General features: G+C 40.3%; 1 protein-coding gene across 2 annotated transcripts; it reads left to right on the forward strand.

The window, feature by feature from the left end:
- Positions 1-4,254: 4,254 nt before the first annotated feature.
- Positions 4,255-11,891, forward strand: PDCD2 (programmed cell death 2). Of its 2 annotated transcripts, XM_039467954.2 has the most exons (6): positions 4,270-4,688; positions 5,215-5,454; positions 6,086-6,217; positions 9,193-9,296; positions 10,342-10,455; positions 11,540-11,891. In XM_039467954.2, exons 1-6 carry the CDS (start codon positions 4,406-4,408, stop codon positions 11,696-11,698), a joined length of 1,032 nt encoding a protein of 343 aa, XP_039323888.1. In that variant the 5' UTR covers positions 4,270-4,405; the 3' UTR covers positions 11,699-11,891. The 2 variants fall into 2 exon arrangements, 1 of the variants encoding a protein (XP_039323888.1); XR_005578893.2 differs by lacking the exon at positions 9,193-9,296 and having other exon boundaries at positions 4,255-4,688; positions 11,540-11,625.
- Positions 11,892-16,116: the final 4,225 nt, after the last annotated feature.

Here is a 16,116-nt window from a genome sequence, read left to right on the forward strand (position 1 = left end):
TTTCTTTAGCGCTTTTAATATTTGCTTCATTTATCTAGGTGCTTTAGTGTTGGGTGCATATATATTTCCAATTATTATATTTTCTTGATGAATTGATCTTTTGTTATATAATGAAATATATTTATCTCCTCCTACAGTCTTTGGAAAAAGAAAAAATCTATTTTTGTCTAGTATAAGTATAGCTATTTCTGCTCTTTTTTGGTTTCTATTGGCATGGAATACCTTTTTTCCATCCTTTTATTTTAGGTCTAAATGTATCTTTATAGATAACGTATTTTTTGTAGATCACAGATTATTGTCTTGCTTTTCTATTCATTCGTCCACTATTTGTCTTTTGACTGGATTATTTTTATTTACATTCAATGTTATTATTGATAAGTAAGCACTTATTCCTGCCATTTTGTTGTCTTCTGATTGATTTTTGTCCTCTCTTTCCTTTTTCCTTTCTGCCTGTCTTCCTTTTAGTGAAGGTGATTTCTCTTGTAATATAATTTAATTTCTTGCTTTTTATTTTTTTATACATCTGTGGCACGCTTTTTGACTTAAAATTACCATGAAACTTGAAAATAATATAACATCAGTTTAAACTGCAGATAATTTAACACTGATTGCATAAACAAAGAAACAAGCAAAACAACTAATAATAACTCTACACTTTAACTTCATTGTCATTCTTTTAAACTTTTTGTTGTTTCTCTTCATTCCCTATTTTACTAGCTATGTCTTGGAAAGGCTTTTTTTTTGTTTGTTTGTTTATTGTTTACTCTTTCTGAGATTTTTGCACACCGTAATTACCATGTTATAGTATTCTGTGTGCTATTACTAGTGAGTTTTGTACCTTCAGATGATTTCTTATTTCACTAACGTTTTGTTTTCTTTCAGATTAAGAACTACCTTTAGCATTTCTTATAGAACAGGTCTGGTGTTAATGATTCCTCAGTTTTTGTTTGTCTGGAAAAGTTCTTATTTCTTCTTCAAGTTTAAAGGATGTTTTTGACAGATACATTATTCTAAAGTAAAAGTTTATTTTTTTTTTCAGCTCTTTAAATATGTCATGCCACTCTCTCAGCCTGCTTTCAGATGCATTGGAGTTTCACTGAATGTTATGTGTTTTTGTTCTCTCACTGCTTTTAGAATCATTTCTTTATCTTTAACCTTTGGCAGTTCAGTTAAGTGCCTTGAGGTGGTCTTCTTTGGGTTAAATCTGCGTGGTGTTTTGTAACCTTCTTGTACTCAAATGTTGATATCGAAGGTTGAGGAATTGTTTAATATTATTTAGTGAAATAAATGTTTAACTCTTATCTCTTTCTCTACTTTTCTTTAAGGCCAGTAACTCTTAGATTTGCTATGTTGAGGCTGTTTTTCAGATTCTGTAGGCATGCTTTATTTTTTATCCTGTTTTCTTCTCCGACTTTGTATTTTCAAATAGTCTGACTTCAAGTTTACTAAATCTGTCTTCTCCTTGATCAATTATTTTAAGTAATTCTGATACATTCTTCAGTATGCCAATTGCATTTTAACTTCAGAATTTCTGCTGTTATTCTTTTTATTTCAATATCATTGTTAAATGTATCTGATAGAATTCTGAATTCCTTCTCTGTGTTATGTTGCATTTCTTTGAATTACCTCAAGCAACTATTTTCAATTGCCTGTATGAAAGGTGACATATCTCTTTTATTCCAGGATTTGTCCATGGTGCCTTATTTAGCATGTTTGGTGAGTTCTTGTGCTCTGGGATGGTCTTGATACTTGTAGATGTTCATCTGGATCTGGGCATTCAAGATTTCAGTCTTTATTGTAGTCTTCACAGACTGGGCTTGTTTGTGCCCATTATTTTTGGAAAAACTTTCCAGGTATTCAAAGAGACTTGGGCCCCAAACCCAGTAACACAGTAGTTTATACAAACAAATAGAGGTATTGCCTTGGTGGTCTTGGATTAACATCAAGAAAACTTATCTTGATTTATCAAGTAGAGACTTGTCCTCTTTCCTTACTTTCTCTCAAACCAGCAGTCTCTCTTTCTGTACTGAGGCATGTGGAGCTGGGATTGGGGTAACACAAGCACCTCTGCAACCACCATCACTGGTACTGTGCAGGTTCACACCTGAAGTAGGCACAGAACTTGGCCTCACCCAAAGCTCACTGTAATCAGTACTTGGCCACCATATAAACTTACTCAAAGTCCTAGGACTCTATGATTAATAAGTGGCAAAACCAGCCAGGTTTGTTTCTCTACCTCCAGGGTCGCAAGTTATTGTAGCCATGAGTGGGTCCATAGATGCTACCTGGGAGCCAGAGATTGAAGTATAAAATCTTTAATATTTACCTGCTCTTCTATTTTACCGTATCTAACCTGGCACTTAGGCCATAAGACAAAGAATTTTCTACTTTTCCTTCCCTCATCTGCAGGCAGAGGATCCTCTTCTATGGCTACCAAAACCTCTGGCCCTTGGAGGGGGTTCTGCCAGATCATCATCAATTTCTCACTTAAAGCCCAAGGACTCTTTAGTAAGCTTGTGATAAATTCTGCAATGTCTGGGACTCGACCTTTGGTGCAGGGAAAGTGCAGAAATGCTGACCAAGACCCTAGGCCTGGACTCAGAAACTCTAAGATTCTGCCTGCTGCTCTACTCCACTGTGGCTGAGCTGCTATATGAGGTGCAACACAGAATTTTCTTTACTTTACCCCTGCTTTTCTCAAACAGAAGAAGTATTTCACCACAGCTACCACAGCTGGAAATGTGCTGGGTCATACCTAAAGTTAGCACTTCTCAGAGCCCAATGCCTGGGTGAGAGAACAAGACTCCATTTCAAAAAAAAAAAAAAAAAAAAAAAAAACAAAGAACAAAAAACAGACATTATTTTATGTACTATTACAATTACACTGCTGGCCAGGCATGGCGGCTCACACCAGTAATCCCAGAAGTTTGAGAGGCCGAGGCAGGCAGATCATCTGAGGCCAGGAGTTTGAGACCAGCCTGGCCAATATGGTGAAATTTCACCTCTACTAAAAATAGAATACTTAGCCAAGCATGGTGGGACACACTTGAATCCCAGCTGTTAGGGAGGTTGAGGCAGGAGAATGCTTGAACCTGGAAGGCAGAGGTTCCAATGAGCCAATATTGCACCATTGCACTCCAGCCTGAACGAAAGAACAAAACTCTTATCTCAAAAAAAAAAAAAAAAAAAAAACCATACTGCCAATTAAACTGTGATTTTTCTCAGAAATAAATGTTATTGATGACTTTACTTCCATTAACACCACTGTAGGAGCCAAAGGAAAGCTTCCCTTTTGCCCTCTGAAGGGTCACTGAAAAGTCAACTGACAAAAGCCAAATTAATTGGACAAAGGGCATACAAATATTAACATGCACATGGGGAAGAACCAGAGTGATTATACTCAAGCCCCAAATGGAGTTCAGAAGCTTATATATCATCTTGAGGTTATAGAATGGGGGTTTGGATTGTGGCATAACAGGTTATGGGAGTGAAGAAGAGGATACCTGACTGACAACCATGGTCTTGTTATGTAACTGAAAGCTCACAGGTAGAAGTCCTTACAGAGAATAGATGGTACATGTTTCTTTCAGGCCTTTGCAAACCAACAATAAAATTCTAAACCCTCCAACCCACTGATGGACCCTGTGCTTGCCCAAAGGCATTCCAAAGTTAACCTGAAAAACTAGTTCAGGCCATAATGGGAAGTGAGGATTGGGAATGCCTCATTATACACTCCTCCCTTGAAATTCAGGCACAGCAAGCCAGCATTAAACAGAGATCTTAAGACTGACACAACAGTGTCAGACTCTTGTGCAGAGGCTTCTTCATCACCCTCAGGACACACAAGGTTCTGTTTCCACTGTAGAGTCCTCAGTTTACCTGTTCAACCTTTATCTTTTTTATTTCCCTAGCATTTTAGCTTACTGCTTTTTAAAAAAATTATTTATTATACTTTAAGTTCTGCGATACATGTGCAGAACATGCAGGCCTACTCCCTGAGCAGCACTTGGCCAGCGCACAAATTTCCCACATCCTGAAGTGGACACCAGCAGGGAACGCTTGAGCCAGGGCTCTGCTTAGATGGCGGCCACCCGCAGGACCCTGCAAGACATGCGCAGAGGTGAGGCGGAGCGCCGCCGTCACCAGCTGCGACTCTCCCAAAGGCCAACTCTGAGCACCCGGAAGCACCAGGCAAGCGGCCCGGAAGCAGAGGCGCCAGGGGCGGGGCCCACGCCTGGAGGTTTCGCCCCCGTCCCCTCGCATCGGTCCTGCAGCCGCCCTTGTCAAACGTGTTCCCGCCTCCTGTCTTCCGGAAAAGTACCCTCCTCCTGCCTTCCGGTCCGGCACCCGACTTCCGCCTTCTGGTCCAGCTGTGGACTGCGCCCCACCCCAGCCCGCGCCCCGCATGGCTGCGTCCCTGGCCGGACCTGTGGAGCTGGGCTTCGTGGAGTTGGCGCCGGCGTGGCGACTGCGCAGCGAGCAGTTCCCCAGCAAGGTAGGCGGGCGGCCGGCGTGGCTGGGCGCGTCCGGGCTGCCGGGGCCCGGGGCCCTGGCCTGCGCGCTGTGCGGCCGCCCGCTCTCCTTCCTGCTGCAGGTGTACGCGCCGCTGCCCGGCCGCGCCGACGCCTTCCACCGCGGCATCTTCCTTTTCTGCTGCCGCGAGCCGCCATGCTGTTCCGGCCTGCGAGGTGCGTGGCCCATTGGGGTCGGGATGGGGCCACGCGTCGTTGAAATTGCGGGAGTGACTGGGGTACATCGGAAAGCACCCCTGTCGCCGCATTCTCGGAGCTTCCTCTCCGCCCTGCCCCAGGAGCATCTTCTCCCGGGCCCTCCCAGGGTGTCCTCATTTTTGCTAAATTAGTTTCTGTGCTCTCGCGCGTTGGTAACCCCCAGCTTTGAATCGATGGGTACTAGGTATGGTGCTATTCAGATAATAGGAATTGTCTTGGAAAGATGGATCCCAGTAGCTTTTTCTTATTTTTGGCCGTCGGTCTTAATTATTAGTCTTATTAACTCGAACCGGCTCCAGGAGGCAACTATTGCGTGTACCAGAAAATACTCTAGTTTCTGGATTTTAAAAGCTTATTCCTGAAAGCAAAAACATTCATTTCTCTAAGAAAAAAAAAAACAACTTCTTTTATGTGTAGAGGTTCAGATATTTGAATTGCTGTTTTGTTTGACTGAAGATATAACTTTCTTTGCATTCTTTTTTAGTTTTTAGGAATCAGCTACCCAGGAAAAATGATTTTTATTCATATGAGCCACCGTCTGAGAATCCTCCCCCAGGAACCGAATCAGTGTGTCTCCAACTTAAGTCTGGTGCTCATCTATGCAGGGTTTGTGGCTGTTTAGGCCCCAAAACGTGTTCCAGATGCCACAAAGTGTATTACTGCAGCAAGGAGCATCAGACCCTAGACTGGAGACTGGGACATAAGCAGGCTTGTGCACAACCAGGTGAGTCATCTTTTTCTCAATTCAGTTTCATTGCTTTTGTCAACCAGATATTTGCAGGAAGCTTTAAAGTTAAAATTATGAAAGGTATAGTACTTAAGAATTTTTCCGGCCGGGCGTGGTGGCTCACGCCTGTAATCCCAGCACTTTGGGAGGCTGAGGCGGGTGGATCACGAGGTCGAGAGATTGAGACCATCCTGGTCAACATGGTGAAACCCCGTCTCTACTAAAAATACAAAAAAATTAGCTGGGCATGGTGGCGCGTGCCTGTAATCCCAGCTACTCAGGAGGCTGAGGCAGGAGAATTGTCTGAATCCAGGAGGCGGAGGTTGCGGTGAGCCGAGATGGCACCATTGCACTCCAGCCTGGGTAACAAGAGCGAAACTCCATCTCAAAAAAAAAAAAATTTTCCTAACTGGAACACCTTTGTAAAAAAGAGGCTCCGAAGTCTGAATCAGTGAGTAATATCACCATATAGGCATTTAATTTATGAACTTTTCTCTAAAATGCCACAACTACGTGTAATAATAGGGATAACTGTTACTATAGGGAATATGGTACTTTAGAGACAGCAAATTATTAGACTGTCTTCAAAACTAAATCATTACTAATAGTGCTGTCCTTTCTGTTTCAGATCATTTGGACCATGTAATTCCAGACCACAACTTCCTTTTTCCAGAATTTGAAATTGTAATAGAAACAGAAGATGAAATATTGCCTGAGGTTGTGGAAAAGGAAGATTACTCAGAGATTATAGGGAGTATGGGTAAGCAGTTTCAAGACTTCATAAGTGATTAAACATAATGCTTGGAAGAAAGGGCCCGATGTGTCTATAATAGAGAGGTACTGAGAGGAAGACTCTGGAGGCCGTAGCCTACAATTTTCAGATATTGCCTCAGGTGAAAATATACTTCCTGGACATTGTTTCCTGACATGTATCATGTGTGTTCTGCTCCCTATAAAGACAAGGGGCGGGGTACCCAGATAGTCCCATGAGTAGAGCTGCACAAGATGCTGGAGGCTTGCTAAGTTCCTCTGGTTCCCAGATCTGTTTCTCAGGTCAGGATAGTATGAGTGCCTAGCACAGTGTCAGGCATGCAGAAGGGCCCCTTAAAAGTTTCTTTTTCACCTGGACAGTTTTAGATAACACAATTTTGTCAGTTTATCTACAGTGCATACTCTTGGATAGTGCTTATGCTGACCAACTATCTTAGAGGCTCATTTTATTATAGTAGCCAACATTTATCCAGCACTTATCTTATATAAAGGGTTGTTTGTGCATGGGCTCATTAAAATCCTGACAGCAGACCAGTAAGTCAGAAACTGCCCCATTTTGAAGGTGAGGAAATTGAGGTTCTGGGTATAACTTGCTTTGGTCACATAATGTTAAGTTTCACAATTTGAGCTTTGAGCCATACACAAAACCACCACAAAACTATAGACTCAAAATGAAAGCGTCATGTTACTGCTTTGTAGCTCATACCAGTCATACATTCCAAAACATGTTTGAGTCTTACTCTGTGCCTGACCTTGTGCTTGCTAATAGGGATATAATGGGAGTCAACACTCCAGTGGTCAGATGCTCAGTCTCATGGAGGAGCCCAAATAATACTTAGGGAAGTTAAATTCCATGTAATGACTGGTAAGAGTACAATACAGGTGCCATGGGAACACATGTGACATCACTGAAGACTGCCTGGAAGGGGTCACACGTGTGTGTTCATACCTATATGATAAAAATGATAAATAATGAAAATGCTTACCTATAGGAGAAGGGAAAGCCTAGAGTAGGAGGGTCAAGGATGAAAGCTGAACTTCAGATATGCCTTGTTTGTGTAAATTTGACTGTGGAACTGTGTATTTTAAGATTATAAAGTAAAATAAGTTTTAAAAAGCAGTCCCTAATCATCAGAAGTAAAAAAAACTCTTTATGTAGTCATATAACAACACTAAGAACTCTTCTAGGCGACTTCAAAACATAGGACAGTACCTCTCTAATGGAATATACCCTGAGAATAAAAAACATTAACACTGTTAGTATTTTCAGTAAACATGTTACTACTAGACTATTGCTGTTATTTTGAGATCGTTGTGTGTGTATTGGGCAGGATGAAGCAAATGAGTAATTATGAGAACTGAGGTGTTGTGTTGGGCATGGGAGGAAGACAATGTTGATGGTGTCTATATACCATTTCTCTCTAAAAGGAACTCCAGGCTCTTTGGAGAGGTGGTTGATTCCAGAACTGGGTCAGGAAATGTTCAAATATTGTGGGAACTTACCATATCAAAGATTAAGGAAGCTAGCAGTGATTACTAGGGCCATGTCGGAAGAACTCGTGCAACATGAAAAGGCTCCTGCTGGCAAAAGATGGATGGTTTGAACATCCATAAGGACACTACCTGCATCAGATATGTTTAATGGGTTCAAAATGATACTTCATCTTTGTAGAATATTTGGGAACAGATTCATTATTTTCAAATTGGTAACTAAAAGGAAAGAGTTTGCCTCCTAGGGGTACATAATTATGAATGAAGTGACATGTGTGGGATTAAGAATAACTGAGTTGGAAGTGGGAGAGAAAGGACACAGTGTACTTGATAGTGTGAAACTGATTAATGGTATGTGGTGGTTCATTATAGTCTTTCCACTTTTGTATATGTTCAAAATTTTCCAAAATAAAAGGGGAATTAAAAGAAAAAGAAAAATGCTTCCTGGAGGTAGCTATGTCTTACCTGAGACTTGAGTTTGAGTTCCCAGATGGAGGAGTTTGGCAGGAGGCAGCAGGGCCTGAGGGAAAAGCGTGTACAGTGTCCTAAAGGTTATACTGAAACTTTCCAGGTACACTTGATGAAACGTGAATCTGAAGGCATCCTACACTTCCTCCATCAGATCTGACGGTGCAAGTGACCACCACCGATGCCTTTCCAGTTTCACTAAAGCAGTTATTTTAGCTTCTCTGACTCAGGGTATATCAGCTATATTTTAATGTACATTACAAGCCTAATGGCTATACTTGGAGACACAGGTCTGTTGGGGACAGCAGTGGCTTAGAGTGGCTATAATACCAAGAAGGAATGTGGAGAAGGAAATGAACTTTTTTTGTTGTTTGGGGGCGGGGCGGGAGACAGACTTTTGCTCTGTTGCCCAGGCTGGAGTACAATGGCTCAACTCGCCTCACTGCAATCTCTGCCTCCTGGGTTCAAGTGATTCTCCTGCCTCAGCCTTTCAAGTAAATGGCATTACAGGCACCTGCCACCACGCCTGGTTAGTTTTCATATTTTTAGTACAGACAGGGTGGGTTTCACCATATTGGCTAGGCTGGTCTTGAGCTCCTGACTTCAGGTGATCCGCCCGCCTCAGCCTCCCAGAGTGCTGGGATTACAGGTGTGAGTCACCCTGCCTGGCCGGAAATGAACATTTGATGAGTGAGTGAGCAAGTGTACCAGCTGAGGATACCAGTGATAAGAAGGGCTCACATACGTTGGGTGTTCTATGATGTGCTGGGCAGTCCTAAGCCCTTGACTTGACCATTCTGTTATTTTGAAGCTTTAAAGAGATGTACTGAATGGAAGCCCATATAATAGAGCTGAATGGAGTACCTGGAAATTCAGATGGTACAACTTGAATGAGTAAATAAATAGGAAAGCTATCCGATTAAAAGTGAGTCCCCTCACCATGTGTGAACTGTCAAACTGTGAAGATTATTCCTGTTTTCCATCATAGTTATGTTGATTTTTCAGGTGAAACACTTGAGGAAGAACTGGATTCCATGGCAAAACATGAATCCAAGGAAGATAAAATTTTTCAGAAGTTTAAAACTCAGATAGCCCTTGAACCAGAACAGGTAAACACAAACTCCTCATTGTGTTCTCTTCAGGCCATATTTTATGAGTATAACCTCTGAGAAGAATTAACTTTTCATATTAACACTAGTCTGTTCCTTAGGAGCCTATAAAATCAGATTTTTGTTACCTTGTTAGAGGAGTTCCTCACACAGATGGCCATATGGATAGTTACTGAAAGACTAAAGGTTATACTGTTTATCATTCAGAGTTCATTTTCTAAAGAAAGCATCAGGGATGGGAGATGAATGAGATGTTGCCTATGGTACATGAGGTTTAGGCACCACTGGCCCCCAAAAAAGAAAAAAATGCTATTTGCCCTTTTCCAACAGGTACCTGTGGCTTGTAAAACAAATATGACCTGTTAACATTTTCTCCTTAACCTCCCTTACTATAAGCATAAATCATGAAAGAAAACTAAATTCCCGTAAACCAGTCACTGGATCAAATAAATACCCAGGGCTTTATAGGAAGAGTAGATCTAGGTCCTAAACACTGAGGCAGTTTTTAGCAATCTATATGCTTTTAGACAAAATACAGAAAACCACTCAGGTGCCACAGGAAGCTTACTACAGGGAAGTTTACCTATGTTTGTAGTCTTTTTCAAAACACTGTGTTTTACTTGGTATTTGTCCCTCCTCAAATTTTTAACTATGAAGGTAGCCACAGAAGGTAGGCAGAATTCTACAATCAGAACCTGATAATGGAGAAGCAAAGGCTCATTCTTACATGAGCAAAGGCTCACAATATATTCATAGTATTAAGATTCCAACATTAGGTAATAAAAGCATCAACTAGGAAATACATTTTTATGCCTCCTGAGTCAGATAAGCTGAAATAATCACTTTTAGGTGATTGAGAAGGCATTAATGGCACACTGCCACAGCCAGGTCTGATGGGGGAACTATGACATGCCTTTTGGGTCAGTGTTACATCAAGAGTGGGAATATTCATGGAGTTTCTCTAAATGATCATCAGATAGCATGTTACCATTGGAAACTTTTAGGTAAGGTATAATTATTTGAACATGATCCTCATTGATTTCAGATTCTCAGATATGGCAGAGGTATTACCCCCATCTGGATTTCTGGTGAAAATATTCCTCAAGAAAAGGATATTCCAGATTGCTCCTGTGGTGCCAAGAGAATATTTGAGTTCCAGGTATGACCTTAAATAAGGACCATTTTAGTGTGTAATCACCATGATTAATATTTTTAAACATTAAAACATTAAAAACTTTACCAAGGTAACGTGCACATGGGTCAACATGGCAGTACAGATGGTGCCCTATAATGAAAATCATCAGTTTCCTGCCTCACCTTGGGGCTAGTTTCCTGGAAGGAATTCTTTGTTTTTTGTTTCCTAGTTTTCAGACACTATCTGTTCACTGACTTCTGTGAAGATGAGGATACCTAGAGTGTCCTCCAACTCCAGTGTGGCTATGTCATTTTTAGTGCCTCTGTTAACTTTTATTTTAAATAATTTATGCCTTCCTTTCTAGTTCCATTAAATAAAGTCTTTTGACTCCATACTTTTAAGGGGGGGGGTCTTCAATATTTAATCTTGGTTTGTGGATTTGTTCAAAGAACAAATGGATATAAGCATTAAAGATAAATGTCGTTCCCTCTCCCTCCCCCGACCCACACACACAAAAGAATTTGTTGGCACCAAAATCCATTTGGGTAGGGTAGAAATGATCTTGAGCTATGGATTCACTAACCTTACCTAAGTCATAGCTAATACTGGATTTGTTTCTTTGGGTAAAAAGTAATTATGAAGACATCTAAAGCTATGCTTGGTTCTTAGTGCCAAAGCTCCCAACGTCCAAAATGAGATGGCAAGATTTGTATAGTGATTCTGTATCACAGTGTCATTACTAGTAATCAGTGTTTCTTCAGTCAAGATTAACAACATCTGCAATGATAAAAAGTAAAAGTTGCCCAAATAGAAGCCTCAGCCCTTTTGAATGGCATGTTAGTAATGAAAATAATTCGTTAACAGCCACTTGTGGACTTCTTTCTCAAATGGAAGACATACCAAACAGAAGGTCAGATGAGGTGGAGTGGGGCTTTGAAGTCATAAGGTAGTTTTAGATTGTTAAACATACTAATTGTATATTGTCTATAATCCTGTATGAGGATTGAAAGACCAGGATCCCTCTTACCATCCTGGCCAAGAAAGTCTCTTAAAAGTAGTGCTCCCTGCTGTGAAGCAGCATTCTAACTGTATGTCACCCTCTTCTCAGGTCATGCCTCAGCTCCTAAACTACCTGAAGGCTGACAGACTGGGCAAGAGCATTGACTGGGGCATCCTGGCTGTCTTCACCTGTGCTGAGAGCTGCAGTTTGGGTATTGGCTATACAGAAGAATTTGTGTGGAAGCAGGATGTAACAAATACACCGTAAGGGCATCTTAAAGCCTTCAGATATGTTAATAATCTTTTACACCTTGCAATTCCATTTCTGGGACTTTATCCTAAGGAAATATTTATGCCAAAAATAGAGGTGCAGAGATGTTGAGACATTGCTTACACAGTGTCTACATATTAGTGAAACAAAAGTGTCCAGTGACAGAGAATTAAATTTTGGTACATCCACAGTGGAAGGCTACAGAATCTTATTTATACACACATATATTGACAACTGAGATACCATTATAGGTGGTATTTATGGTATGACCCTATTGTAAAAATATTTGTACATGTATGTGTGCATAGAAATAAATCTGCAAAGATGTACACTTAGTGCACCGGTTACCTGTAAATGGTGGGACTAATGAAAATGATCTTTTTACTTACACAGGCATTTCTAAAGTAAAAATGGGTTACGTGCCTAATGAAGTTAAACCATCTCACTCTGAGAGCATTTCCCACCCTAAGTTTTTTAAAACACAAAGAACAATACTTAGGTAAAACCCCAACAAACTTGTCTGATCATCCTCTGATTGTCACAGGCTCTAGTATGTACTTGAAGCCCGTAACATCAGAAAAATACCAAACCTCCTTAGGTCGGTGAGTATGGTGTACAGGAAACCCAGTAATTCTGAAGCAACACTATCACAGCTGGCAGGATCAGGAACAAGAGTGGCTTTGTAATCACAAAGCTGGAATTTAAAGAGGCTCTCTACCTTCAGAACAGATCTTTGTCAGCCGGTGGCCTTGCTTACAGAGACACTGAAAGGAAAAGATGATGGTCTTCACTTTCCATGTCAGCATTGTACAGTTTCCTATCGCGTATACAACGGTTATGGTACATAAACCAGAGTAAGGATCTGGCCTAGGAGGCAGCAGCCTGAGGAAAGGAAGGCCCTGAAATCAGTTTTCAAAGGGCTGACCCTTGGCCTATTATGTTTATGATACACTTATTTAAGCAAGTGGCCCCTAAGACTGCGCTAAGGTTCCTTCCATCCCGCAGCAGCTCACGATTGGCAATTCCCAGTTTCTCTCAGCACCAGCGATGCCTGCCCTGAAGACACATTGCTGTCAGTGCTTGAATACTGACAGCCAATTCTGATAAATTTCTCAGGCCTATTTCTTTCATCTACATTGGCGCACATTGCCTCATAACACATGCCTGTTAATTCTGAAATGCATTGCCACCGTAAATCCTCACATTTTCATAGGTAACGTCAGCTACTGTAATTTAGAAAGTCCTGTCCTATTAGTCCATATTATGTATGTTTAAGTATATATACAGTTTGTATTAATTTTGAGTATGTGTGTGTATGTATATATAAGATACAGTTATACATAGCACCATATGAGAAACTGTAGTATGGAGTTTCTCCCATAGGGAGGTTTGATACTAGGCTACTTAAGAACTAGAGGATACTAGTTTCAAAACAGGGGTGGCTAAATTAATGAGAATCACCTGTAACTATGGTGTCAGTCTGTAGTTACTGGAGTAAGCTGTCATCAGCAACTGTGACAAGAGTTGGTCATAGCACTTAGTAGGAAGCACAGTGGTATAAGGAAACCTGGACTAGTGGGGCCTTCATATCTAAAATTATGTCTTATTCATTATAGATGGAATGTGTAAGTTATGACTGCTGAGGGCTTTCAAAGCAAACATGTTAGTCTTCTGTGGTAAAACTGTTATTTGGGGAGATCACCAGATGATAGGTACCCAGCCAGGCTGTCATTTATATATATTCCGGTCAACTTGTGGAGATGATCATAGAAGTTTACAGGGCCTTTCCAGGAACAGGTCTATTAAGAGGGAGACAGACTGGTCCAAATCAACATAAAGAAAATGTCACAGCACCAGCTTGGCATCTGTGTTAAAAAACAACTACTATATTAAAAAACTATACAACATAAAAAACTTTTTAAATGCATTAAGCAAGTTGCCTCTAGAAATGTGAAGACATTTTAAAACACTGTAAGATAACAACCAAGTCTCACCTACATAATCATGGCTCCACAGATGGTGCCAGTCCATGCATCCACCATTTCTCAACACCTAGGAAGTTTTAAGATCTGCTTGGTTCAGATACTGTCCAGCCACAGCAGCACTCCTCTGCTGTAGACAGCAGCATATTCAGCTTTGCCTTATTTCAGATATCACACACACACAAAAAAGTTAAGTGTTTTTGGCAATCATATTGATGATAGTATTTTTGTTACTCTTAAGAATGCTATGGTGGAGGTGGGATGATGGCGTGAGCCTAGGAGTTCAAGGCCAGCCTGGGCAACAGTTTAGCGACCTTGTTTCTACAAAAAGTTAAAAAAAAAAAAAATTAGCTGGATGTGTTGGTGTACATGGGGGGCTCAGGTGGATCACTTGAGCCCAGGAGTTTGAGACTGCAGCAAGCCATGATTGTGCTACTGCATTGCAGTCCGGGCAACAGAGCAAGACTGTGTCTCAGAAAATATTGCACAAATAACAGATAAAGTAACGATAAATACATAGATAAAGTAAATGAGTAATTATGAGATACTATCATCCCCTATGTCTTTAAGAATTAAGGATTCTCAGTGTAGAAGAGTGTATATATAATACAGAATCGGTTAAGTAAAAGCCCTATAAATTTTGAATATGAATTGGACATATTAATATAAACTCATATTAATATGAACTCATATTTTATCTTGCAAACTTAAAAAGTGAAAGGAGCAAGTATTTATCCTGCTATGTGGAGTACAACACTTTATAAAAGTATTCTAGTTACTAAATGAAAAACAAATGAAATGACTGACATGTCATTTTGCAACCCATTAATGAATTAATAGATCTAGGAATTATGCAGCAGATGCCAATTTGCAGGAAATACAGAGAATAAAGAAACTACATCATGAATTTCCAACTAGCAAACCCCAGACTATGAGAAGATCTACATACTAAATGGCCTATAAATTGGAAAGAAAAGAAATGGACGAAGAACTTCAATTACCTTTAAATGCGTAAGAGTCAGGATAATAGTTCCTACCTGAACGAAGCCAGAAGTGTGTGGCTGGATAGGACAGGCAGCAAAATTCTGTTTCTTGACCTGGGTGGTAGCTGCAAGCGTGTCTGCCTTTAAATAATATATTATGCTAAACATTTGTTAGGTTTTCTGTATATGTATCTACAACTGTAAGAGGTTTTTTTTTTTTAAGTAATGCACATTAAAGTCCTAGCCACTCACAGGAAAAGTACTGGAAAGGAAAACATAAAATTAACCATTTACAGATGCTGAGAACTTTCAATGCAATCAACTAAATCATGTAATCCCAGCACTTTGGGAGGCAGAGGTGGGAGGATCATGAGGTCAAGAGATCGAGATCATCCTGGCCAACATGGTGAAACCCCATCTCTGTTAAAAATACAAAAATTAGCTGGGCGTGGTGGCATGCACCTGTAGTCCCAGCTACTCGGGAAGCTGAGGCAGGAGAATTGCTTGAATCCAGAAGGCTTGAACCCAGGAGGTGGAGGCTGCAGAAAGCTGAGATTGTGCCACTGCACTCCAGCCTGGCACCTGGCAATGGAGCAAGACTGTCTCAAAAACAAAAACAAAAACAAAAAAAACTAAATCAGCAGTAATAGGAGTTCAGTAAACTTGGAATAAGAAAAATATATCAACAACAATAAATTTTGAAGTATTATGAAAAACTTCCATTAATAAAACAGAAATGATAATATTATACTTGGGATTAAGGAATTAACACGAAATATAAAAGCCCTGTGTGAAAAAAAAGTATAAAACTTTACTGAGGAACATAGTACCTACAGACATTGAAGAGATATGTCTTTCTTGAATAGGAAATAATATTGAAATGATGTCTTTCCAATTAATCCACACATTATCTGCATCACTAATTTGGGTAATGGAAGAAAAGGGCACTTCATAAACCGTTCTCTTTGGACTACAATCTGATATTAATCGATTAAAACTTAGAATGTATAGTCTTTAGTTCCTCTTCTAGGAAAGTTTACTTCGTGAATACCTGCACTTATCCAAAAAGCACACATACAAGGATGTTCCCTGCAGCGCTGTTTATGATACTGAAAAATTGGAGGTCTTGTAAATGACCATAATTAAAGGAAGAGCTCAGTAAGTGAAGGTACCTAGGAAGAGTATCCTAGATTCCCAGTCATGGAAATAGGTTTATGATATATTGATGCAAAAAAGGGAAAGTTGTAAAACTGAATGGATTCCTTTATCATTTTTTTTCCAAAAATGGGATCAAATGCCATGCCCAGAAAACAAAATTTGCACAGAACAGGGCTTAGAAGATACCCACTAATCTGGTCATTATCCTAGGGAAACAGGCAGAAGAGAAAGGAAGGAAGGACTTCCCCTTTCTGATTTTATTCCTGAGTTGTGTGAAGATGGACTTTTACAA

Source organism: Saimiri boliviensis, chromosome 4 (genome assembly GCF_048565385.1).
Source record: "Saimiri boliviensis isolate mSaiBol1 chromosome 4, mSaiBol1.pri, whole genome shotgun sequence".
Classification (NCBI taxonomy): domain Eukaryota; kingdom Metazoa; phylum Chordata; class Mammalia; order Primates; family Cebidae; genus Saimiri; species Saimiri boliviensis.